The sequence below is a fragment of the Neolamprologus multifasciatus genome, chromosome 20 (genome assembly GCF_963576455.1).
Source record: "Neolamprologus multifasciatus chromosome 20, fNeoMul1.2, whole genome shotgun sequence".
Classification (NCBI taxonomy): Eukaryota; Metazoa; Chordata; class Actinopteri; order Cichliformes; family Cichlidae; genus Neolamprologus; species Neolamprologus multifasciatus.
The window spans coordinates 14897259-14925072 of record NC_140458.1 but is presented as its reverse complement, the minus strand read 5'-3'; the positions used below and the strand labels follow the sequence as shown (position 1 = coordinate 14925072).

The 27814-nt window shown below is 40.6% G+C and overlaps 1 protein-coding gene across 3 annotated transcripts in view; it reads left to right on the top strand.

Moving 5' to 3' along the window:
* The first annotated feature begins 1698 nt into the window (after positions 1-1698).
* Positions 1699-27814, top strand: part of LOC146494654 (sterile alpha motif domain-containing protein 10-like) — a 60641-nt gene continuing 34525 nt past the window's right edge. The window contains exons 1-3 of one of the 3 annotated variants that reach the window (XM_085147177.1): positions 1699-2146; positions 26088-26153; positions 26241-26425. In XM_085147177.1, coding sequence (XP_085003303.1) covers positions 2134-2146; positions 26088-26153; positions 26241-26425 — 264 coding nt within the window. In that variant the 5' untranslated portion in view covers positions 1699-2133. Of the gene's footprint in view, positions 2147-12979; positions 17416-26087; positions 26154-26240; positions 26426-27814 lie in introns of those variants that run through there. The other 2 variants (XM_085147179.1, XM_085147178.1) reach the window with 2 other exon arrangements.

Here is a 27814-nt window from a genome sequence, read left to right as displayed (position 1 = left end):
GACCCTGTGGTTCTTAGCAAGTTTGTCTCTCTCTTGATCTCTTTTGGACCCGTTCTATTCATTATTCAGCACACAGACCACCCTCTGAATTAAAGATGCAAGGGTTCAACCGCTCAATTTTTTTACATGACAAAATGTCCTTACAGGCATAGAGAACACACTTCTAAATTAAGCTCTGACTCTGTGAGTGTGAGGGAGTGAATGCAAATGTGTGTGTGTGTGCATGTGTGTGTATGTGTGTATTAACATTATGTATACAGTAAATCTGTGTGTTGGTGTGTCTGGCAGGCTCACTCCCAATCAGCATGTATTCTGGTGAAGCCCTGATGGACCAGCTAGTCCTTTGTTCCTTGTTGTTCACCCTTTGATGATCCAGTGCAGTGCCTGAGCTTTAGGGAGGGCCCCCATCTTCTTCCGCAGACTGATGGAGTCTTTCAGGGACATATCTCTCGACTGTTCTACACACACACACACACACACACACACAAAGCACTGGTGCAGAGCAATCTGCATGTATCTGAATGCCAGCAGAATCAATTAGTCGGATATGCTGTGAGATTATATTGACAAAGACACGTTCACAACTTTCTCCCATATTCTCCGCTTTGAAGTGAAGCTCGGTTGTTTGACGGGCAAATAGCAGCTGACGTGGATATCTACAGGGGGATGGCTGTTTTTAGGTTTTGCTGCCAGAGGATCTCTACACATTTCTGCTTCTTGGTTTGTGGTTTGAGACCTTCTGCTCACATAGATGGTAGCAAAAACATGTACTTAAAATTTCTTCTGTTCTTTCCACTCAATGCAGAGGACCCGTTTTTGCACACACGCAGACACACAAATAAACTAAATGAAACACTTCATTCATCAGCGTACTATTGTGAAGGCAAATAAAGATCCATAATGTCTTCTCTGATTTGAGTGGCTTTAATGTAGTGATTTGCACATTTGCCTAACAAGCAAAAGATCTGGTTTGGTTCTAGACACAGATCCCTTGGGAGGAGTGCGGACAGTGACAGATTTACTGATGGTTAGAAGAAGTGTGCTGATAATAGCAGGGAAAGAACGAACGGATGAAAAATAACATATCTATTGTAAAGTCTTTCAGCACTTCTTCACTCTATATTTGAACTACATTTAAATGTTTAACAAAATTGGTATGAGGAGACATGTTTAATATAACAGGTAATATCAATATTGGAGCAGTCCCAAAACAATCAGGTTAAATTTAGGCAAAGAAAGTTACAGTGACAATGTGACTGCATACTTTTCTTTAGATAACATTTGTGTTGGTAGCTAAAGTAAAAAGTGAGCAAAACTCACTGACTATACTGCCCCGCTGATGCTGTTTTCATTTTGACCGTTCTTCTTCCTCCTGTCGGACCCTTAGTGGAACCACAATGCTGCAGTATATGATAACCAGGACTTTGCTTTCTGTAATGGTTCACTTTATCTGATTGCTGTCCCAGTGTGCACAACTTGGAAACTTTAGGTTGAGGAAACTAGAAGGTTTCAAACAAACATCAGAGAAAACTTCTAGATTATTATTATTATTATTATTATTATTATTATTATTATTATTATTATTATTATTATTATTATTATTATTACAACAATAACAATATAGTTGGAAGACGAAAGTTTTTCTGGGCATTTTTAAGAAAAAGGGGGTGGGGGGTTCTGTGTTATGTGAATCTCTATCGTCGCTCGTGATTTAACAAAAAAGAGGCGTGGATGTGTTTGTGCGTGGGGTGAGAGAGAAAGAGAGAGAGGGAGAGAGAGAGCGGCGTCTGTGTCCTATAACAGCTGGTGTCGGGGCGTAATGACCTTTTGTCTCCAGCCGGTCAGGTACGGAGGGAGGGGGGCGGAGATACTGAAGGAGCAGTTTCATAGCGGACTGGTCCCGGCATCCCGGAGACCAAATGGCCGTGAACCGACAGAGAGGAAGAGTGTGATCTAGGTTTTTCTTTTCTCCCAGTACTAACAGCAGTAAGAGCTGTCTCCATGCTCACATAGGTTAGAAGGGGCAGGAAGCGCTCTTCATCTCTCACGCTCAGTAGCCTACATTTTATCCGTCTGGCAGAAGAATGAGAGAGTCCTGTTGACACCACGGAGAGATACACGCTGAGACCGACTATGGCTGTGGACGGTAAGAGCGCCTACTATTCCCTTTACTAGAGCATCTTACCCATATCCACAGTGGGTATTCATACGGGGCATGAGCTGGTCTCTAACTGTGACTTTATAAGCTACTTTGGGGTTTTCTTTGACATCATATCACATTTGCACCACATCTATAATTTTTTATAGAACATTTATGATGCTATTTTTTGGCAAAAAAGAAATAAAAATGCCTTTAAGTAGCAGGAAATGTTTCTATGGAGATTATTTTATATATTTTTTCTTTATTGTGGAATAGCCTCTAGATTTCAAGTATCCTCAGGACAAATAAATAAATAAGTAAATCTGCAAAGTTGTTTCTGACAGGATTTCAGGTAAGAACTTTTCAAAATAAATGTCATGTTAAATTTACCTTTGAGAAAAAAGACTTTTAAACTTGCATGTAGTCAAAAATACCCAGCTGTAACGTGCAGTTAAGTAGCCAAAGTCTTTGTTTTACAGGAAAGAAGACTGTATTGGAGGTTCAGTGTTACCCATGGTTTCTTTGTACTTGATTGTTTTTGTCCAGCATCTGGCTCACCTGCGTACATTACCAGCTGAAGAATAACAATGATGCTGTATTCTTTGTTATTCATGTTTTTGTTTTGCTGTTACACAAGTATGAAATATGACTTCATCAGTCATGTAAGCACAACAACCCACCCCCATCCTTTCAAAGCACCACCAACCCCACCCCTCACAAAACAGAATTTGTTGCTTTTAGATCTGGATTGAAAGGGTGGCATACACTACAAAGAATGGCAATCCACAGCTCTCTCTTTTCTTTTTTGTAGAAGGCTGCGGTGGCTAAATCTGCTGATTGATCTGATGACTGTTCTTCATTCATTAATTACTGTTTGGTTTATGAAAAGCTAGAAAAGAAACTGATAGTAAACTACAAAAGCTGTTTAGCAGCGTTGTTTCGCTTGGAAACATGACTGAAATTTAGATTTTGCGTATCAAAGTGGTGTCTTTAAAAACCAAAATTCCCCTGAAAACATGTTGAAATAAATCCTACCCTTTTTTTCCTTTTGTTTTTGTTGTGAGGTCACATTTTATGCAGCCTCAGCTCAAAACAAATTTCTCTTTGCAGAGCTCTGATTGTCTCCCCCTCTCCCCCCACCCCACTTCCCCTAGCTTCAGGGGACAAAACTAATTAGACATTAATATACTGGGCAAAAAAGGCTCTTCAGTGTTTTTTTGAATTGTTTGTACCCTTGTTTTTTGTCCTGCCACTTTCTCTTTCCCGCGCTTGGCTGGTTGGTGTTAGCTCCAGGCTAACTAACTTAAGTGAAGCCTAATCAGAGCCTCTCTTTGCTCAAGGGCAATAATGTGTGTGAGAGCGTTGGTGTAGTGCCAAGTGGGTTTTCCATCTGTCCTCTGTCTACTGAAGCAGGTTAGCTCTTCATTAGCATGACTGCAAGGTGGAGGCTCAGTCAGATATGCATACGTGCATACTGACACATTGGACAATCCATAATTAATCCATAGTTTACTTAAGCATCATTAATTTACTCAGAGCCTTGGGCGCTGATGCCACCCTGACACTGCTGTGCCACTTAAACTTTAATGAATATGGGTCCAAAAAGACTGTATCACTGCTTGAAGACATGCATAGGGATGACTATACAGCTAGGAAACGACTTACTAACATCTGCAATAAGTTATAGGGCACAGATACTTATTTAAGAAGATTTTGTCTCTTATTTAAAATGTTTAGAAAGAAAGTTTAAGAGTCTATTTGAGAAATTTAGATAATTGTTAACCGAGTTTACATCCAATTTGTGAACTGTGATTACTTTTAGTTGGGTACGTACAGAACCAAAGCGACACTGACTGATAATGCATTGCATTGATTTTCATATGCCAGGAGACTTTGGTGTTATTGTGAGGTAGGCTCTCGGCAACCGGCCTGTGACACTATCATTTACAAGGGCTGATCTGCATTTTAAATGGTATAATAGACGTTTTGCCTCATCTTCATGTAAATTGCTGAGGGAGTTACATTTTTCTCCTTGCTGCCTGCTGCACAGCAAGTCAAGCTATATAATTATATTCCCCTCTACATTAGGCAATTCCGATTGGATGAAATTCATCAGATGTTTGCTTAAATCATCCAGGACATCTGGCTCTGTTGTCATATCTGAGATAAGCAGTCATACAAATGATCCAAGTGGGCCACTGTGCCGTCCAGTGCTCATTGTTTAGGATGAGCAGGATTTTTTTTTTCTCCAGAGGAGAGGACAGCAGGCTTCATCCCATGTTCACATTAGCGATAGACATGGGGGCAACCCAGTGTGTGTCCTCCAAAAGGCAAGCCTGGCCAAGCCCAGCAGCAGCATATCCAAAGATTTTTGGCCAGTATAGAGCATTCCAGCATGGTTTCCATCCATCCATAATACAGCGAGACATAAGCACACACACTCAGACATCCAAAAAAAATGCCAAAAGCCATGCCCACCACCAACCTGACAGGCCCACACAGAGACAAGCGCACAGCTGGATCTGAATCTATAAACAACACATTTATTTGTGTTTCTCTCTCCGGGCATGTTGGTAGAAAGCCTGCCAAAGAAGGGTCGATAGTGGCTGTTTGCCGCGGTTCATGATGGACACCTACTGTAGGATGGGGGCTTAAACATGAGGAATGTTTGTACTGTAATTTTCTTCTAATAGACAGACATGCTGCAGCATTATTTTCTTTTAATTACTCTGAAAATGTAGTTCTGCCATAAAATAATTCATAAAAATGAACAACTATGGCCTAGATACACGCTCCTTGAATAATCTATTGTGTTGTCTTTCCTCCAAATGATGGTTAACCCTTCTTTTAAAAGCCCCAAAGCACAAATGCATAGCGTTTCTTCAGATCAGGTCACACCATTGTGTGCTCATTTGGTGTTAAATGAACTGCCCCTTTCCACTGAGAAGCCAAATATGCGCACATGCTTTGGTCAATGCATCCATTTGTGTTTGTATGTGTGAACATGTTGATGAAGCATAAGGGAAGCTAACACCCCTCTGAGTGAGGCGCTGCGGCAGGAGGAGTGTTAGCTGTAAACACACAAACTTTGTTGTTTTCCTGGTGTGTGCTATATCGCCTGCTAGAGAGTGCATCCATTTGGTGCTGGAGCCAAATGTGTTTGGGGCCTCTGTAGTTGGGTAATATGGTAATGGTGTGCTAACCCTCTCAGCTACTGTGGCATGGAGGGGTTATACAGCAATTTCATGTGTTTATGCTTGTCAGGGAGCGTGCAAGCTGTTAACCTCTTTGCCGTGTCCATCATCATCCCGTGCTTCCTCACAGCAGGAGGGTGTGCCACTCAATATAATGCATGGAGAATCCTCTTTAACACACGCATGCACACACACTCATGCACTCCAGTCATCCATCATCAGCTCTCTGATCCACTGCTGCCCTGCAGCTGCACCTGGTACGAGCATGTGCATTTTAGACTCACAGAGAGTGGAATAAAGACTAAATTGACAGAGGGATAGAGGAAACAGGGGGGATGTGTTTGTGTAATCTTGTACAGTAACTGGAATTCCCAGACCACATTAACAAGAGCCCTGAGAACTTTCCATAAGCTGTTTTATCAGCTGAAGGATATATTAATGTTATTAGTTTCTTCATAGCTTTGGCTACCATTTTTTCAAGTGATGATATTCTTGTAGCTCACTCAAGAGAATACTGAAATGATTATGTCTGTACATAGTAATGTATGTTTATAATAGAAAGGTTGGGCCATAATTTTGTAGTTTGTCCTTTTCCTACCTCTTTCATATATTGTAGCTAAATCGACTGGATAATATGAAGGAAATGATTATGTCATGAAACATTTGAAATGTTGTTTTAAAAGAAAAGTTTGATATATGATATAACATCATCATGGTATATGAGAAAAATGAGAAAGTGACCTTTTCATGAGAAAATATTGATATGAGAGTACCAATGAAGCATTTATCATTAGAAAAATATGAGATGTGTATTCAGTCTTAATCTTATTTTTGTCTATAAAGGAAACCTGTAATATCTTTGCATTACTTAAATTTTAACTTTGTTTTTTTAAACCAATTCAGCTGCTGATAATTTGATTAGAGATTGTAGTATGTTATTTGAGAAGCCTCAAGTGTCATCCACTATTATGCTCTCCAAAATAATGAGATATTTTTGTACAAAATAATTTTAGTTCCTCAAAAAGCTTCTTACCCCCTTTTTATATGTTCTTCTTCATAATGATATTTCTGCCTTTCTGGGTCTCATCAGTTATACTGGTGAGAATAACTTTTGGGCAAAACCACAGACTTTGGCTTTGACTTACTCGGGTAGACTGTGGTGTTTAAATGATGCTCAGTTGGTACTAAGGAGCCCAAAGATTCCCAAGAAAATATTAAATAACCTCCACACCATTACACCAATGATACAAGGCAGGATTGAATCATCTTTTCATGGTGTTTGCACAAACTTTTGACCCTGCCATCCAAATATTGTAGCAGTAATCAAGACTCATCAGACCGAGAAACGTTTTTTGGGGGGTTTTTTTTGTGTGAACTGTACTTTCCTGTTCTTAGCTGACAAACAAGGCATCCAGTGTGGTCTTCTGCTGGAATCTGCTGCAGTCTGTTCATTCTCCTTTCTGACACTGATCACTCAAAGAACTGCTGCTCACTAAATATATTTTCCCTTTTATGGACTTTTCTTTGTAAGCTTTAAAGACGTCTACACAGGAAAATAGCATTATATCAGCAGTTTCTGAAGCACTTACTAAAAACCTTGATACTGAAAACATGTTTCTTTCCCATTCATTTGAAACTATGCCTAAATGCATTGAGTTGCAGCCACATGATTGTTAATGAGATATTTGTGTTAAAGAGCAGTTGACGTAGTATACCTAATAAAGTATTAGGCGAGCTCTTGTACTTGTTACGTTAGTAAAGTTTTAGGTAAGTGAACTTCTCTTGGCTTACTGTTTTATAAAAAAATGTTCAAAGCCCTAAGCTGAGCCAGGGATATATATATGTATTATCATTCAGATGATTTCCCAACATGGCTGCAGATTGGTAAGACTTCCTTCAAGATGAACTTTAAAACTAGAGAAAACATGACTTAAGTTACACAACTCACTTGGTAATTCAGGGTGAAGCCAGTCGTATTAGTAACACAATAGGAAGTTTAGATCAAACTCAGGTATCCATTAGAGTGTTGCTGTTGGTGGAAAACATTTTCTGAGATAATGATGTAATGGGTTTTTTTTGTGGCTCCGTGAGACCAACCGCCAACTGCTTTAACCTCTGACCCGATGTGTAGGACTTAGATGGACTCAGTACGGTTCAGCGGATAAACATTTCTGCTTTAATCCTGCAGGCCTTTCGCAGATTGATGAATGAGTAAAAGAGGAGAAGCCTGTTTCGGGGTAAATAAGTCGCGGATTAACAAGAGCAGAGTGCGGTGGATTTCTGAAAGATTCTGTTCTGAGGCGTCACACCTCAACTGTTTTCATTGAGTCTGCCCTGTGCCCTCATTGCTACCAATGCCATGCCTGTAATACTCTGCCAGATGACAAGGCCTCACCTTTCCCAAATTCTTGTCCTGGCTCCAACTTTTCTCCCGCCTCTCCCCCCTCACTGCTTCCTTTCTCTATCCTCTTGCTGAATTAAAGTGCGCACAGGCCCATATCCAATTTCTGTATTTTAATTAGCCTTCTGCACACAGAGAAGGATCAAGGGAGAGGAACTGAAAGGGTGTGGGGACAGAAGAAAAAGAGAGATGTAATTTTTCTGAAGGATTGCACTAATTAGCTTTAATTTCATACAGTGGTTGTATCTGTTGTTACTTACAGACTTAACTCACTGTATTTTCCCTCACTCGCATACTTGATCAATTTAATTACTGAATTTTGGCTGTTATGATAAAGCATCTGTGTAGTTTTATTTTTGACCATTATTGCGCGTAGTTCAGTTGTAATGACTCGCATTATTGTTTATTTCTTCTCTCCATCATTACCATCCGTCCCGAGAAAATGAGATAGCAGCAAACGGGAGGCCATGTTCCACTAATATCTTTGTGTCCTCAGCCTCATCCTTGGCCAGATGTCTTTCAGCCTGCAGTTTCAAGGAGAGCAGTCAACCCCTTTCCCTCAGTCGCTAACTCTCCCATTAGAGTCTGCTAAACAAACAGCCTAATTAAGTGTGGCCTTGTGTGATAGGGTATGCTTGGAGCTTTTTACTCTTCTTTTAATAGGTTGGCCTGCTCCTCCTACCAAATGCTGGGGGTCAGTGAAGCTTGTGGAGCAGACTGCCCATTACACCAAATGGCTAATGGCTCCAGCTACACCCTAGCAATGCATACCTCCTTGCATAGTCAGGAGCACAAGTCACATTCATTCATCCACTCGAAAAACAATTACATTACTCCTAATAATAACCTAGGAGCGTGTGGCAGGGTCCGTCTGCATGTGAGATGTGTCTTCTACATCGGTTTACGTGTATATATTAAGCCACTGAAGTGTGCTTGCGTGACTTTGAAATTGAACAAGTTTAAATCTCGTTCCTCCCGTACCTCTTCCAAAAATAGAAATCAATTTTGTGTTCCATCTTCCCCTCTTATCAGTCACTTAGCTGTTCCCTCGCTTTCTCTGCTCCAGCCTATAAATCACGCTTTTTAATCGCTCTACCTCCATACGGCCCACCTTATGTTGCGCTCCTTTTTCCTTCTGTCCATATTCCACTCTTTCCCTTCCTGCTCTGTTCCCTGATGTGTATGATTACAAAGTTCCTTTGAATATACAGCAACTGGCAGGGTCTATAGCCTCCTCTGGCTGTCACGGTGCTGCTCGAATAGGCCCTCAATTTACCATGTCAATAGGCAGCCAAGTGTCAGCCGAGGTGGAGAGGAAGAGTTGTTTAAATGCAGCTCAACGCACAGTGACTCTCTTTAAGCCAAGCAGTATGCTCTCTAGTTAGCTGCATTTACCCCCACACATTTATACAGTGTTTTATTTCATAATTTTATATGTTCTCAATATATCTTTCTCAAATGCACTTAATTTCCACTTCCTTTTCATCATCTTTAAAGAGATTTTTGGAAACATTCCTGTCTGGCTCTTCTCTCTTCCCTATGGTACCTCTCTGAAGTTACATTTAAAGGAAGCCCCTCCCCAGCCACGTCAGTTCGACAATTCTTTGCATGCTCATTGAACATGTGACATTTTCACTTCACAAACTTTTTTTTCCTTTTTTCACTCGCATGCTTACCAAACCCAAGGGAAGCTCTGGCTGATGAAAAAGCCATATGGCGCTATCGAAAAGTGCCTCAGACCATGGAAAATACACATTACAGTGATTTATAACATGCTCGAAATGCACTGATAAATGTGAGTAGTTTAATATGACATTCAGGTTCCCGTTTGTGTACATGTGATCCGATTTTCTGCAATTAAGTCACAAATAAGAACTGACATTAACGTCCAAGCCCAGGAGATGTCTGGAGGCTGAAAAGAAGAAATTCTGTAATTTTAGCTTGAATGTAACCCACTTCCTCATGTGGCCCTTCTTGACTTCCTAAGTGATTCATTCTCAAGAAGAGATTGGGGCTATTATGTCAAAGGCAATCTCTCATACGGCACATAAAGATCATGTGTTGAAAAAAAATGTTTTTATCTGCGCTTGATTTTGAATCAAAATCTTCTTAGATTCTTACCTGTCTTATATTATTTCCACTTCTAGCCCTGGTTCTCTATTAATTTGTGGTCATTTTGATCCTTTACTTTGAACGCTGGCATCAAATGGTGGAAACACTGGGCTTTAGCGTGGCACTCTTTGTGTACAATACTACGCTTTTAAGTGTTTGCACCCTTTTGACCTGATTTAGTTGAATCCACTGAGACATGCGGCTGTTGCATTAGGATGGATTTGTCTCGTAAGAGTTATAGATAACTCTTATAGATATATATATTATAGATATTAGTTATATATATATATATATATATATATATATATATATATATATATATATATATATATATATATATATATATATATATATATATATATATATATATATATATATATATATATATATATATATATATATATATATATTTGCACAAGCACCTAGAACAATCTAAGACTTTTGCAGTTCTTTACAGTTGCTTAAGGGAATAAACAGCAATGAGTTTGTCAGAGTCCGATTATATCTCCCTCAAAACATTTCCTCTCATTCCACTTCATGTGCTTTTGTCCTCCAGTTGTAGTCTTATGCTTTTATAGAATTTTGCTCCAGAAATAGCTGTTATATCAAACTAGGAATGACAGACGTTAAAATGGAACCAAGACCAAACTATTGTCGTGGGAGGCAGCCGAGGTTACGGCGCTGTCAGTCAGAGTTAGTGGGGGCGGGCTCTAAGCTGTCATCCCAGTGTGTCGGTCTCGCCCTACATATCAGGTCACTGGTGCTCTGCAGGCTTTGGATCTCGGTAGAAGCAGACACACACAGAGATGCACATACACTACTTTTAGGGATATAGCTATGTGGGGTATTGTATATACAGTATTTTTTTCCTTCCACTTGTGTGTGCACAGCACGTTTGCACTGATGGGCCGAGTCACCGAGTCTGGAACAATGCTGGAAATAAAAACTGACACAAGTCAGGAATAATTCTTGTAAGAAAGTCTCTTCCTTCAGTGGATTTTCGAAATGGATGACGAGATGAAACAGATCTGACCAACAGATTTGACCAAAAAAAAAAAAAACTGATTTAAATTTCTCTGCAGTGACTGAGAGAAGAGAAAAGCACAGCCAGTAAATGTAGGGATATCATGTGAGATGGGTTTGAGGTGCACTAATTTGACAGAAAGTGATGTAATTAAGGTCTGTATAATAAAACTCTTCTCTCCTAGCCTGTCTCATCTAAAGTGAAAATGGTAGACAATCAGCCAGTGCATTAACATCAATAGATGTGATGGCACAGAGATAGGGCTGTGTGTGTATGTCTGGGAGATGTAACGCGAAAGAAGCAAAATGGGTCACTCACACTTGTGCCATTAATGCCCTATTGTTAATGTGATGTATCTGTGGAACAACTAGTGTTAATTCATTTGTGTGTGTGTGTGTGTGTGCGTGTGTGTGTGTGTGTGTGTGTGTGTGTGTGTGTGTGTGTGTGTGTGTGTGTGTGTGTGTGCATTTGTATAAGTGTCTGACTGTGACATCTGAGTAGCTGGGTAATAATATGGAAATGGTTCAGTGAAGTACTAGAGAGCATAGCGCTGGTTTGGCACTGCAGTTTTGGAACATAATTACTGAAACTACTGAGACTGTAGTTTCAGTAATTGTAACACTTCTGACCAAGAAGCACTGGTGTTGGCGCTTAACAAGCATATACGCACACACGGGGGTGATTAATTGGCTGGTTTCTGAGAGGAGCCCAGAGCAGTTTCTGCTTCTCTATGAAACATCTGGCATCATTAGAAGCCAACATTAGGGAGTTATCAATAGAGAGCTGATAGTGTTTGAAAACCTGTTATTTATGGAGCTTTGTGGTGCATTAGCCACGGAAATGGGCACACAGACAACTTACCAAGCTCGAAAAAGATATTTGTTTGAGTAAATGCTTTAAAAAATAGCCTGAAGTGTCTAATTAGTGTAACAACATGTGTTAGTGCACCTCAATTTGACCTCTTACCGGAAACTTTACTCTTAGTTCTAACCAATGCCCTTTCCCTTTCTCTGGAATTCAACATGTGTCCTTCTCACTTGGATTCACTTCATCTAGGCGGCTCTCCCATTTCTTTTTTATCTCTTGTTCCCACCTTTGATGCACTGATTTAATATTTGGGTTTGCCAGCTGTCCAATTCAAGCCCAAAAATCTAGATAGGATATCTGTGACTATGAGGCAATCCACTGGCACGATCTATTCAATTCAGTTCTATGTTATTGTGTGTTTGCTTTGCCACTGAGCTGCAGCTAGCGGCAAAGCTAAGGTAGAATGGAGCTAATGGCAGACAGACAGACAGCAGTTTGGAGGCACATCACAAAGCTACAACAATATATTTGGACTCAGCCACAGCCAAGATATCAGTATCAGACTGGACCAGGAAAAAGCTGGATCAGGCAATCCCTACTTTTGTAGACACCATCAAGTCTTAGTCTAGAAAACTTTTTTTTCTTTTTGTTTTTTTGTAATTTTTTTTTGTAATGCTATTCTTTTTTTTAAATTTTCATTTTAAAGTGCCTGCACTTATAAACACTAGGTATAATTACAACCATAGATGGATATACACTCTTAGAGAAAACAGCCATGGTTATAAAAGTGCAAAAATATCTGTGTTAGATTGCAGAGGCAAAGCAGGAGACAAACAGGAGACACATTTTCTCTCGGCGCCGAGATGGATCAATGAACTCATCACACACTAGGACAGCTGACTGTCAGCACACAATATCCTCAACACATTTCCATTTGTTTTGCAATTTTTGAGTAGGGCCATGCTTTAGCACTTTATTTTTGAATAGACGTGAGGGGTAATTTGACCTACATATGCCTATCCACTCGATGTCATCCTCAGTCATGCTGGTTACCATGATTGCTGCAGATTCACTAAATTACTTTGAACTGATTAATTAAACTGAGCTTGCACTTCAGTAACTCACAGGCGATGTGGGTGTTTTCCATTATCACACTGTATAAATTAGTGTAACTTATAGCTGAAGTGGAATTCAGCTTAAGGGGCACAATGACTTTATTGGATGGAGCTTAAGTTTACATGACACTCATGTAACAAAAATTCTTCAGGACTATTTTTGTTTTAATTTTTTATATTTATAGCTTATAGAAACGGAAAAAAAACAGTTTCCGAAAATATAAATTCTGAGTTTGAATAAATTATTGTTCAAATAGTATAAATACCTTGTGTTTCTTGGTTTAGCTCAGTATGTGTAATCACAGTCATGGGAAGACAGTTGATTTGATGGTGTTGGAATTAAATAATTTTCTAGATGATAATCATGACAGTCAAAAGGAGGGTAAGACACAGAAGATCATTGCTTCGAGAACTCAAGAAAGTTTCACAAGGATCAGTCTGATGCTGGTGTCAGAACATCAAAGGCCACCACACACAGACGTCTTTGGAATAGAGGCTACGGCTTATGCATTTTTAATGTCAAACTACACCCAAATGAAAGACAATATCTTACCTGTGCTAAGGAGTAAAAGAACTCAATTGTTGATCACTGGTCCTCTTTACAGATAAAAGTAAGTTTTGTGTTACAATTGGAAATCAAAGTCATAGAGAGACACAGAAGCCAAGGTTTTTAATGTACTGTGTGTACGTGCTGCAATGTTCTGGTGTTGCTGCAGGGCTACGGTGTTTTATCAAGTCCAAAGTAACATAGCTGTCTGCCTGGAGATTTTAGAGCACTTCATGGTTCCATGTGCTGGCAAGTTTTATGGTGTTGCTGACTTCCTTTTCCAGCAGGTGTTAGCGCCTGCCCTCTGTGCCGAAACCAAATTGTTTGTTGATCGTGTGTGGTTGATTGGTTAGCCAACTCGTTTGAACTGAACACCAGTGAGAATTTACTGTATGGGGTATTGTGAAGAGGAAGAGGAGACCAGCACACCTGATCAAACAGAGGAGCTTGTCAGAGCTAGATATTTCTAAACAGTCAGTTCTTTATTGACGGAAATATTCAAGTAAAATGAGTTGCTCGATTGGTGGTTTCCATTAGTGTGATTGAAGTACTCTGGCAATATTCATATTTACCTTTCTATCTCACTTTTGCATGAAGTTAATTTAAAGCCACTGAAGCTATACAGCACAAGGTTTTAATCTGGTTAGTTTGTTTCAATACATGACAATAGTACGCAATAATTCAAATGATGGTGCACAATTTGGTTTGCATTTGTCAGGATACTATGGGTATATGTTTGAGTTGCCTGGCTGCTGCTCCAGTCCTTCCTGGTTTAAGTAAAAGAGGAAGCTGAGGGCAGAGCTGGTTTAAGTGCAGAGGCCAACAAATGGACTTAACCATCTGGTGACCACACAGGAGAATGGGGTGTCCTCTTGCAATGTGTTTAGCTATTGTGTCTGTGGTTTTTCCCTTTTGATGTTTAAAATGGTTTATTCAGTTACTATATAAGTTGCTAAGTATTTTTTGAGTAGAATTTTGTTTTCTTGTTTTCTTTGTTTGACCTCTTTTATGGGCCTACTTAGTCCTTAAAATAGTTCGTTTCCATTACTGTAAATTTTTGTAGTAACGTCTTTTTTGGGGTATAATAAAACCCATTTTTTGAAGATTACACCTGTGCCTGTACAGTCTTGGCTGATTGGTCCCTTAGTTATTAGTTATATGCCATAATCAACAATTTGTTTTTTTAAAAAAGAGAGAATATTTCACTTGATATGTTACTTCACTTGAATACAGAATAATTTACTGTTTTGAATGAAATTACAAAAACAGAATACATTTTTCATGATATTCTACCTCTTTGAGATGCACTAGTACGAGTTCAATGTTATAAGTGAAACAAACCAAAGGAAAATGCATCAAAAGAACAGTGCATAGTGCAGGATGTGTAGGCAGGCAAAGGCACCCTCATCTATGGGGCAGGTGAAATGAAAAGAATACTGAATTCTAGGCAGATGTTGTGCATTACAGCCTGTACTTGGCTCGACACTGAGGCAATTCTGCAACACTAACAACACACAAAGCACGACAGCAGAGAATTTGGTTTCTTCTCAAGATATTATTACTATTGTAGCTGTGGATTTCAGCCCATTCAATTACACTGCCTCTCTATGAAATGCAATATAAATATTATCCATGTGCTTATGTTTCTCAGTTTCAGGGAGGGTCACGGTAAATGAGGATTTTCATCACAGGCTCGAACCTTGACAGTTTTATTTCCTCCACCAATGCATATGTGATAATTGCAGTTTGAGTGCGTGTGTGTATGTGTGTGTTAATTTGTCAGCAAGACTACATAGAACCACTAATCCAAATGCCATAAAACAGGGACTGTTTATTATGCGTTATAATACACAGTCTGAAAATTGAAGTGCAACTCCACAACTTTGCTTTTATTTTGACATTTTGGTTTTGGACCTTTTAGAGCTGCTAGTAGGAGATGGAGAGAGACATTTCCATCTACTGCCAATCTCTAGACATGACACTGATGTCAATTCATTCCTAGAAAGGAAACAAAGAGAATGCATGCAATTTCAAACTGCTGAACAATGCCCATAAGAAGAAAGGAAGGCAAGAAATGAAATAGGTACAGAGTGTGTGTTTTGGAGTAAAGGATTAAGAGGAGAGAAAGTAGAAAGGTACCCCGGGATCTTTGGCCCCGACAAGAAACTCCTGCTGAGACTTTATTAGTTTTGGTGTGTGTATTTTTCTGCATGTGTACATAGAGGTGGTGCAGAGATTTGATTCCTTTCCCCTTTTTTATTCCAAACTACCCGCTATGTATCAGCTGCTGCGGAAGCTATTTGAGTGAGCAAGAACAAGTGTGTGTATGTGTGTGTGTGTGTGTGTGTGTGTGTGTGTGTGTAGAAGAGCAGTAATTGGCATGTCCACCTGACTGAAAGGCCTGGGCGAAGTGGCAGTGCCGGAGTGGAGCTGATAACATGGCAATTAAACTGCGAGAGACAGACCCCCAATCAGCTCAACATGGTACAGAGACTTACAGCGACAGGTGGGACTACAAGGACCGACAGAGACCAGAGAATGGGCGAGTGCCCCCAGGTGTGAGCTAATTTGTCATGCTGCTATACTGAAATCAAGCAAGCTCCGCGAGGGCTTCTGCCAAGCTATCCGTACAGGATGGCGCAGGCAGACAGCTCACGTTCACGCAGAAGACACCTGCTGCGGCTGCTGACGAAAACCTTGGTTTTGTTGCATCTTTTTAAAACTCAAATGGCACACTTTAAAAGGATGAAGAAAGCGGGCAAAGGTTTACATGCTCTGTGTCTCACTACTAATGCACAGATAAAAAAAGAGCAGAGTAATTTCATGGCTATGTCTGATTGTTTTTGCCAGTGGTTCTGCTGCAATTCTCCACTCACCTGCGTTAGAGGTATTGCCTGAGCTTCTTTGTGTTGCCCCATGTTGGAGCCTTTGCTTTCTTTCTTTCTTTCTTTCTTTCTTTCTTTCTTTCTTTCTTTCCTTCTTTCCTTCCTTCCTTCCTTCCTTCCTTCCTTCCTTCCTTCCTTCCTTCCTTCCTTCCTTCCTTCCTTCCTTCCTTCCTTCCTTCCTCCCCTCCAGGAAAGATTAGAAGAAGCCTCCTGGATCGCATCACATGAGCATTGCAAAAAACTTTTAAAACTTCAAAGCGCTCAGTTATATTTCAGTTGGCAGACAGAAGTGTTAACACTATCCCCACCTCTATTGCTGAGTTTCTAATCATTCATGCTGCTTGCAAACTAACACCCTGTCTAGAGCCTTCAGTCTCGACCCATCTATCTCAGCTCCAGATTCATTGGCACATTTTCCTTTTCGCCTCACTGTGCTCTTTTGTCTTTCTCTGTTTACCTCTTAGCTTCTGCAGAGCATTAACTTTTATCTCTTTTTCCCCCCACACCAGCTCTCCACTCTTTTGATAAGCCTACTCCCCCCTCCTCTTTATCATCTTTTATCCCCTCATCCTGGCGTCTTTGTGTGGATTCAGGGATGGTGTAGAGCAGATTATCAACTAATGCTCACAATGGTCATTTATTCACCTCTTTGTTTGCAAATCCTCTGGTGTTCAATAACCTTTGTGTTTATTTATGCAGAATAGTGTGTGTGTCTGTGAGTGTGTGTGTGTGTGTGTGCTTGTACATTGTGTGCTATCGAATGGTTATTATGGCCACGCTATACTCCGATGTTTCCTCTCTAATATGTGGCGAAGGCTTCATGAGTGCTGACATACATAAGCAAAAGTGGGGTTTGTGTGACAGTAAAGCTTTAAGGACACTCAATAACATATTGAGTACTGAACCCAGACCGCAGTGTGAGTGCACTGCATTGATTTACAGACCACATGACAATCACAAATAAGTGCGGCTCATGCTCACCACTGTAAGCCACTGTGTGTGTGTGTGTTTATGAGTGGCAGCTTGTGCACAGGCTCCCTTGCATCACTCCAGGAGCTTTTAACCCTTGTGGATGATCACCACCTCCATATGGAGTTATCGTGTAATAGTATAAAGAGACGATTTCTCTATGATCAGCAGACAAAGTTTAGCGAATCCCTGCCGGACGGGCTTTCTGGCTATCACTGAAGGTATGTGTGAACTGGGAACTACTACCATACTGCATTTTGCTTTTTCAAATTGCTTCTTTAATTTCAATTTAGAGGAAAAAACAAAACAATAATAATGAGAAAACCTATTAGTCTCATTGCTTGAACCACTTTAGAGTTCATTAGCACGCCATCTGGCTTATAGCTCTTGGTTCCAGTGATAGGCTTAAACTGCTCTTTAAATGAAAAGATAATATTTTGACATTGAGATGAATGCTGCCATTGTTTTGCGATAACCTGTTAAATGACTAATTTCCTGCTGGCTTTATCGAGGACATGGTTGTAAGTTGAGGAGGAAATTGAGTTTTTCAGAGCTTTGATATTTTGCACCCAAGCATCCGTTAATCCACTCACTGAGGATGTTTTGCCACTCAGGGGAACAGCTGTAAACAAACACTGCATGTTTAAGAAGCCAATTTTGTTCTTAGCAGAGACGTTATGTCATTTCATTTCCATCATTATTTTGGATTATTTCCTGTGGCGTGCAGAGGAGGACAGCACGTTTGACAAACGGTCTCTCTCTGAAACATCTGAAAAAGTGAATTCCAAACATGGAATTAAATCAGCAAAGTGTACAATTCTGGATGGACAGTTCTGCATGTTTGAGTTATAATATTATAACATCTGCCTGGGGATACCACTGCCACTGTCACGAGTATTTGAAAATGTATACCACGCTTTGCTCGGTCTGAGCACTTCAAGTAAATTTTCATGCCTTGTCTAATTTCCCCTGATTGATTTCTAAGTCCTAATGAGGCTAATTTGATTACATTTGTCAAAGCCTTTCACACATTGTGAATGATAGCAGTCAAGTAGTTGTGAATAGGCAGATTGATCTGTGTTACCTCTGTAGTTCTCTACAGCTTGTTAAATAATATTTTACAAACATGTACATAAACACTGATACTGGTTGCCGTGTGACACTTGAGGCTTGTAATGATTACTCTATGGATTCATTATGTAAGTGGATGCCTACTGCAGACTGCCAAAATGTCATACAGTAAACGGTACATATATGTAGGCCGTATAGGTGAAGTAGTACTAGATCTACAATGTCTTTACTTTCAGTATTTGAAACATTCACATGGTAATGTGATTTCAGTTGCTGGGTAGTGTCCTCACATGCCAGCCAGGTCTCTGTCAGCCAGTTCTGACCCATCCACACTCACACAAGCTTGATGAAGTAGATTCACAGAATGTGATAATGCTGTATACTATTAATATCACACCCTTTTGTTACTTGCCATCTGGCATTTGGTGCAAGGCGGTTAATGTACACTGAGTTTTTCACTGAAAATGGCTAATGGCTCAGAGGATAATTTTCTGTAGTTAATTACTACAACCAACCCGCTTGCTACAGTCTTACTGTAGTTGCCTTTACGTTAGGATCTTTTCCATTTTATAATGTAAAGGGAACTACATATGGTCAAAGTTTGAAATAAAGAGATCAGGCCAGGATTCAGACTGTTTCTTATTCTTGGGTTAAGTTTATTTTTCAACTCTTGGATTTGTATGATGTCAGAGAGAGTGGATATGCTGTGGGGCCACAGCATGATGATGAGCTACAGGTTTGCAGAAAGGTCCAGTATCAGATAAATGAGGATTATTTTTAAAGTGTGAACGAGCTAGTTTTGACGTTATGCAGCATCCTTGTTTTCAGGCTGCTGTTTTTTGCTCCTTTCATCACTTTGCAATGAAACACACGGGTACCAGAATAGTTATGCATTGCCAAAGTCAGGTTTTAAGTTTCATTTCAGGGTGTAGTTACTATAAAATTGTTTATAACAAAGCATCTTGTCTGTTCCCTGGTTTGCTCAGCCCTGATCACAACTCAAATTCTATTATTCAAGCTCATCTCCTCCCCCTTGTCCTTCCTCATCCTCCCTCTGCCTCTGACATTCAGTCTGGATTATTGATTGTCAGTGAGATCTAATCTGTCCTCCCATGTCATCATACAGGAGCTTGGCTGTGAAGGGGAGAAAACAATAGACATGCATGATCTCCACAAACTCATCTTCTTAGCAGTTCACGCTTTCATTCTTCGTCCCCCTTCGTTTCATGGTGCAATTAATTTTAATACTCTTCTCTAAAGCTTAATTTACCATCTATTCTTTTTCATTTGTAAATTGCCATTTCGCCTAGTTCCCTGACGTTCTATTTCTCCCTATACTCTGGGTTACTGTTTGTCATACACTTAAGAGAGCGTGACCGTGTCAGACCCTTATATCCTGTCTCCTCTTCCTAGTAGTCCTTCGTTTTCTTCCTCTTGTGTGAAACATGTAGGAAGTTCCTTTGAACAGGAGTGGATATGACAGCCAGTGACCTCGATTGGAGGAGTTAGGTGGTCTGTGTCTGTGCCTGTTTTATCTAAAGTGATCTGTAATTGTATGTTCTCTGAAACAGTGATGGATAATCAATAGTTCTGTCTGTCTCTGTGAGAGTGTGGTGGTGGCTAGAGTTAGAGAATAAAAGTCATTTTGTCCTTAATGCGGGACCATTACAGAGCTTTTTTTTCCTCTCTCACACCACTGCTTGCAAAGAGGAGACCAAGGCTGGCCTGGCATTTCCTATACCAGCTTTTGTTATTCTCTGTTAGGTGCTCTCAGGGTAGTGCAAGCTCTCACTGGCAAAATCATAACAGAAATGGCAACCCCAGCTGCGTTCTTGGCTGCACTGTGCACTGTAAGCCATAACTGCCCTGCAGTTTGAATCCAGAATCCAGCCTCATATATACAGCCTCTCTGCAGCTTGACTCAGATCCTCTGGCTTAAACAAATACAGACAGGGGATTGTACAGATGTGTGAATATATGAGTATGCATCCTGGCATTGTGAGGCCTATTAATGTATGTATGAGTATGCTGGCATTTACTAACACCCACAATCAGACACACAGATTAAGTTGGCATTTCTCTCGTCTGTGCCCTGATCAGAGTTGATGACGGGACTTGGAGCCTGTGTCGTGGATGTCCATTGTTTACTACCATTTCTCTGTTTGTGTGTTCCCCTGACACTGATCGCTTGTGAAAAGTAAACCTCAGCCCCAGCCTCTGTGACAATGTCTCATGTCACAGCGGATAATAGACTGCAGTGCATCATGGGAAAAACCCTGGGGTCCTGGGTTTTATATTTATTTTTAAAGCTGCGACCAGATTCTTCTTCTCCCCCACCCCCCCCCCACCCCCACCCCCTCCTGCTCGTTCAAATGAAGTAATTTCATGGCCCATTCCTGGGGTTAAAACTGGGTCTGGTGGAATGGATGAGATGTAAATAGCCCCATGCTTTACCTCTAACATGCTATAGAACCAGCAAATTGGGATCATCGGTAAACGTGTTGGCAGCATTGGTCTGCTGAATGCTGTATTCAGGAGTCCAAGTTTAATGTGTTATACAGGCATGAAATCACTGTGTGATAGAGTTTCACCCGCTTGAAGATTACAGAGAAATGAGGGTAACTGTGATTTTTTTTTTTTCTTTCCTCTTTTATATAAAACTTGGACTGCAAATAGAAATTTTATCTTAGAGTTGACTAAAAGGTGTTTGGTGAGTAGGTACTCGATGCCAATATCATGCTGCTCAAATACACCGTGGCACCGTCTCTGTGATGCCTGAAATAAGGTGGATAACCGGATCACTTGCCTCTTCCTCCATGCATAAGGATGAAGCAAACACATATTCAGATGCATCCTAAAGTTGAAGCCAAGGTTATGCAGAAATCAAACTTAAAAAAAAGCCTACACAGCAAAAGAGTCCACATGGACTAATTTAGATGCTCTCTTTTAGAGTCAAATGAGCAATGTTCGGTGACGCCATGTTAATCTACTGAGGGATTTGGCTTGGAACGACCTTCCTGGGTGCTGTACCTAACAGCTTAATTACCTTTTCAAAAGGAAATACCTCTGAGAGTTAGCAGCCACTCTCACAGCAGATATGCTGCTCCGTCAAGAGGAGGTGATATGAGGTTACACTTCACTGGGCTGAGTCATATTGACCTACCTGTCCTCTACACACACACGTACACAACAGACGCACACACCTGTCCGACACTTTGCCCTTGATTTTGGCACCTTCACTATACACATACCTTTTTTCTCAGTATGTGAAGCTGGAGGTACAGACTTAAATTACACTCCATCACTGTGTATCTTCTTTTTCAGCTACCCACAAGACACATATCTTGCTTTTGTCTTTCCATTCTGCCTCCCACCATCCACCCTCCATCATTAGTTGTGTTCTCAACACTCCCTCGGCTGGAAGTGAAAAAATGTCACCATCAAGGGCAGCGAGAGATAATGCAACACCAGATAGTGACAAATAGGACAGTGGAGATAGTGCGGTTGTCGAGTCAGATCAAATTCAAGCTGAGACAGACAAGTAAAGGTGACTGATAACACCTTTTTTTTAATGGTAAGGGTGGTAATCACCCCAGATCATAAAGATCTGAAGGGCTTTAACACAGATAGATGATAGTGCACGTGCATGGTCTTAAAGCTTTGCGTCCCTAAAAGCAAGCAGTAGAAGGATATGGTGCAATGTCATTTCAAAAGCGATGTCAGTTGAAAGGTATGGATATTTAATCATCTTTGCCTGATCTTAAATTCTCTGCAGTATCCTGTCCCAGGAGGGAGAGCCTACCAAGTCCATTAAACCACAGAATGAGCCGTTTGTCTTCATTTGTACGTAACGGAAGTGGTGAGGCCTGGCAATGTGGCAAAGGTGGGATTTCAGTGGAAGAGGGAAGTCATGATCCTGTTAAAAGTGATGTCTGTAAAGTGAAAGGTCTGCTACATCTTATACCTTGAAAGCTTGCTCTTTAACAGCTTGTAAAATTAAGTTGTTCTGTGGTCTATTAATGTGTCTCCCTGCCTTCTTCTGGAGCTCTTTCACCTTTATAAAGTTTGATCGGTTTGCATGAATCTGATGCTAATTTGCAGCTTGGCTCTCCCGCCTCACTTTGTTTTCTGTCTTGCTTTTGCTTGTGCACTTTCTCTTGCCTCTTTTTGTGAGATTGGCAGGTCTTTAGGGTTGTGAGGCACTTAGCTTCCCATGTTTCTTCCTCCTGTCTCCTCCCCCTGACTGGCAGTAATTACATCAGGTTTGGGCCTGGTTTTTCCTGACAACCCCAAAGAGCTGACAACCAGAAAGCTGAAAGAGAGTGAGTGAGAAAAAGAAAGATGGGAAACAAGGAAGATACTGCTTAAGAAGACACAAAAGTGGCAGCATACAGAAATGGGGAAAGCAGGAGTGAAGTGCAAGACAAGAGTGCAGAGGGAGAAAACCGTACACGAAGGGAGAGAAGCAGAAAAGGCTACACATCAGTGATTCCTGACAGGTCTTTCTTCTTCTTTTTCATCTCTACCCCCTTTTGTTAGTCTTCCCATCATGGCTGTGTGAATTCTGTATTCACCACTGCTCACTTCGACCAACGTGTAGGATGAAAAAAAGTGTCCCCTCCCGACTCGGAGCTGCAGCCAGCTGTTTCCCACCATTTTCAGCTGTCATACAGCAGGTCTCAGCAGGCCTTTATTTAATTCTAATATGGAAATGGAAAGATTGTAATCCTTTGTTAGTTAATGAACTTTCTTTCTTTCTTTCTTTCTTTCTTTCTTTCTTTCTTTCTTTCTTTCTTTCTTTCTTTCTTTCTTTCTTTCTTTCTTTCTTTCTTTCTTTCTTTCTTTCTTTCTTTCTTTCTTTCTTTCTTTCTTTCTTTCTTTCTTTCTTTCTTTCTTTCTTTCTTTCTTTCTTTCTTTCTTTCTTTCTTTCTTTCTTTCTTTCTTTCTTTCTTTCTTTCTTTCTTTCTTTCTTTCTTTCTTTCTTTCTTTCTTTCTTTCTTTCTTTGAAGATGACCAAGTGTCAAAAGTCCCTTAAAGACAGAAAAAAAAGTAGAAAATTGGTAGACTGATAGATGAACACATCAGAAAGATCAGATTCAGCCCAGTTCAGTTTCTCCCTTCTCTCTTTGGATGAATGAGGAAAATAATTTAATACATCATTCACAGAAGATTGAATTTTTGTTGTTGTTCCCTCAAAGCATGTGCTGATGTTGTTCTCTTGTAAAGAGACTTTCAGATCAATAAGTAATGAATACAACATTTATTATTCCACATTCCACTTTTACTTCTATCATCAACAAGTCTGTCTCCATCTCACTAACGGTTTTTACATAGTCAGATAAAACTTGTGGTCCGAAGTAGAAGTGCTTGTCCACCACTACTGTCTCCAGTTGAATAGCCATCACCAGTTGTGTCTGTATCTGGAAGTCCCACAAGACCCTAGCTTGGTCATTCTTAACAACCCTATGGGTGTGTGCCATTTTGACCTTTTGTGGACTTGCAGGCCATAGTCAGCACAGATGTTCCTGTATACTATGTCAGTCGCTTGATTGTGTTCCATGTATGCCCTGCCTCCTAGCATCTTGCACCTTGCTGTTATGTGCTGGATTGTCTCAGGGACATTTTTATACAGCCTGCACCTGGGGTTGTGTTTGGTGCCTCTATCGGGCTTGTGCTTAGAGCTTATACTTGTGCTGCAGCCACTTCTTCTATCTGCTGGTGGTATGTACAGTGCAGGGACCTGTCTTTCCATAATGGGTCCTGATGCTGCTCCTATTCTTTCTCATTGTATGTACTAAGCATGTGATCACTTGTGGCCATCTTTCTAATGTAGTCATGTATGTTCGTTGTCTCATCCTGGATAGTGGATCTGACACACGCTAGTCCTCGGCCCCCATCCTTCCACTTAGTTTATAGTTACAGATTGCTGCATTTGTGGTGAAACTCTTGATGTAGGTGGCTTCTATCACCTCCTTTGGCCAGCTGATTATCCCAGCAGGGTATCTGATGAGTGGTAGGATGTAGGTATTGATTGCCCAGATCTTATCCTTCCCGTTCAGCTGATTCTTCAGGACTTGCCTTATTCCCTGCAGGTATTTGGTGGTTGCAGCAAAGATGTGGTCTCTTTTCAAGTGCTTCACATTTGTCTGTGGGATTCTCAGGTACTTGTATCTGTCCTTGATGTCTGCAGTGTTGCCTTTTGGTAGTGCATTCCCCTCAGTTCAGACTACTTTCCCTCTCTTAGTTACGATCCAGCTACACTTCTCCAGTCTAAATGGCATTTTGATGTCGTTGATCCTAGTCCTAGAATTTATATCGTTTTTAACTTATAACATACATGATGTTATCCATGTAGAGGAGGTGGTTAATGTTTACTCCATTCTGTATTCGGTACCTGTAGCCAGTCTGGCTGATGATCTGGCTAAGGGTGTTTTTTAGGCCGTTTGCCAAACAGCAGTCGTGACAGAGCATCCTGGTATATCCCGCATTTGATGGTGACTTGTTCAAAAGACCATGTTGATCTTGTATAATTATAGACATTTTAGGATCCATGTGAGTCATTGAGTCATTGGCTTTCTTCTAGTGTATCCAGGCATCAAATTCTCACTCCACCACCCTAATGTTGCAGCAGAAATTGAGAGTCATCTGGCCAGACAACATTATTCCATTGTTATTCAATTTTGGTGAGCATGTGTGAATTATAGCCTGTTTCCTTTTCTTAGCTGACAGGAATGGACACATACCGGTAGAACATCTGCTTCAGAGTTTGACATATGCACTCTCTGATGCTCTTCTGCATACCCTGGTAGTAACAAGTGGTTATTTGAGTTACTGTTGCCTAGCTGTCAGCTCAGTCTGACCATTCTCCCCTGACCTCTGGCATCAACAAGGCATTTTCACTCAGAGAACTGCAGCTCACTGGATATCTTGTCTTTTTATGACCAGTCATTGGAAACTCTAGAGATGGTAAAGATGGGGGGGGGGGCAAAATAGAAATTAAACAAATCTTACTCGGCTGACAAAGAGCCTACAGTCAAAACTTAAATATTGTTTCATTTTTGTTTGAACCAAAATAATCAAGAATGAGCGTATAAATGATTTACAGAATATCAGTTGTTGCATGTTCACAAGGTTTCTCATTTACCACTAATAAGCAGGTTTCTTATCAATCAGATTTTTTTTTTTCAATTACCGCAAAATGACTATGTTAACCAGTTAACTGTGATCAATTCTCTTTCTGTTTACACACCCTCTTGACCTTTTTACCCCTCTACTGCCTCCTGCCGCCTAGCCTCTTATTATTTGCATTACATCACATTAAATCAATGCTTAGGTAAACTGAGCAATGACTGCGTGTCTACGCTTTGAAATAAATCCATGGCTACAGATGACTAACCACAGTAAAATAGCTCATTCAACTTGATGTGAACTGTAGAAGATGCCCTTTGGCCTTCACAGAACTATACTCTGACCCTGCACTGACAAGTTGTCTGCTTCAGTGTCTCATAGCAAGCATTTAGTCTTGACAGGGAACGGGGGTAAAGATAGAAAAAGAAAAAAAATAAAATATTCATGAAGTAGGATTTAAATAATCAAGGACTAATCTGAAAGAGAGACACAGTTCCAGAAATCATGCGGTGCCTCTGTGAATATGCACTCAGCATAATTGGAGATCACACTGTAGTTGCACTGCTGTCCACCACCATCACCAAAACAGCCATCTGTTTGTAGCTGTACTAGAATCAGAACACACAGCATGTAATCTGGGGTGAATGCTTCCTGTTAAGCTCCTAGAGGATTATCAATCATTTATTTTTGTTAGGTTTGGATGTTCTTGTTTCTCAGTCCATGGACCTTATGAAAACCCCTTTCGTAAAGAAAATACAAAGTGAGTGCTTATCAGTAGCTATTATTTCTCCTCTGCTTGTTTCGTTCTGTTTCATTTGCTGGTTCTTCTTCTTTGCTCTCTTGTCAGCGGCGTCCAGCTTCAGTTTTTGCCGTGCCTCCCTGGAGCACACGGTGTCTGCTGAGGAGCTGAGTTACCAGCTGCCGCGTCACGCCGGAGGCAGCAACCTGACCTGGCACGACGGCCGTGGCCAGAAGACAGCACACACACGCACCGTCAAACTATTGCAGCAGCCCGGCACAGAGGGCATCCAGGTATGAAGATGTCCACACACACACAAACCAAAGGCAATGCGGAGGAGTGTTTTCAGTGCATGTGAATAACTCTGAAGTGTTTTTGCTTATATTGTTATTTTTATTTTTCAGAATTAAAAAGGCCAGTGGGCAATTTAGCATCAAGAGGGATCTTAAAAACAAATTTAAGATCCCTCCCCCTCTATGTCAACACACTTTGCAGTACCCTTAGGGTCAGTGCTGTCAGTCAATTACAGTTTACTCTTGTCAATTCATTTTAATGACATTTTTATACAGAAATTTAAAGTTTCTCTTTCTTTGGATATAAAATAGCAATTCCTCAGTCACACAGGCCTTGAGACAGGTTAGCGACCGGCCATCACTGTTCACAAAGAAATGCCCGAGTGGTTGCTGTAGGTAACTGGTTGACACTTGTGATTGTTTGCAAAAAGAGTGCTGTACTGAAAACCTTCTTGCGATTGATTTGCTCACAGTTGTATATAGTTTGAATGAAATACTGCAAATACTCCCCATTTTACTGTGAGGGAGTGAAGCACGAGAAAGGGCGACACTCTCTGGAAATAGGGAATGTTTGCTTTCAAAGCAAAAGTTGTACCTTACCACTGCAACCAACACATTTCAAGTGAAACCTTTATTTCCAGACTGCATAAGATTTTTCAGTCATTCATCACTGCTTGATGAGTAGTTTGCTGGTATTTGCAGCCAAGTTTATGTCTGCCATGCAAGCTACAGGCGACCCTAGTAACCTGCTAGCAATCAAAGCAATTGCAAGGATGTTTTGATGTAGCACCAAATACCCCTGTGCACTCAATTTTGCGCCGGCTAACAACTGTAACCACTCGCCAATCTGTCACAGAATACACTTGCATGCAGGTCTCTGAAAGGCTTGCATGAAGAGGGATTTGACAATCAAATTCACAGCAACTGCCACCAACCACTCAAAACCACTGGTCATGAGGAAAAAATGTGTATTCTCCAACCAGTGGTTGCTACATGATCGCTAACCAGCCTCTAGACCTGTGTGATTAAGGCATTTAAACATGAAGCATTCTTACTACTTACTACGCCAACTGTGGTCCATTTTTGCTGTAACTAATGTTACATGTCACTTGCATGGTGTTATATTACATTACATTATAATGAAATGCTTTAGTAAAATTATTTGGAAAAAATATTTTTTAATTGAGTATAATTTTGTTGTAATTTGGAAGTAAATAATATGTCACAAAAATGTTTGTAATTTCAAAACAGTGTCTAAGCTCATGCAGAAGAGTGTGGTGCAGCGAACCTATCCACACACCGTATCATACAGCAAGATAAAGGAATGTGCGCAAGCAACGGGGGCTTCACCTAAAGCGCTCTAGTCTAGTGGGAAAGAGGAAGACTAAT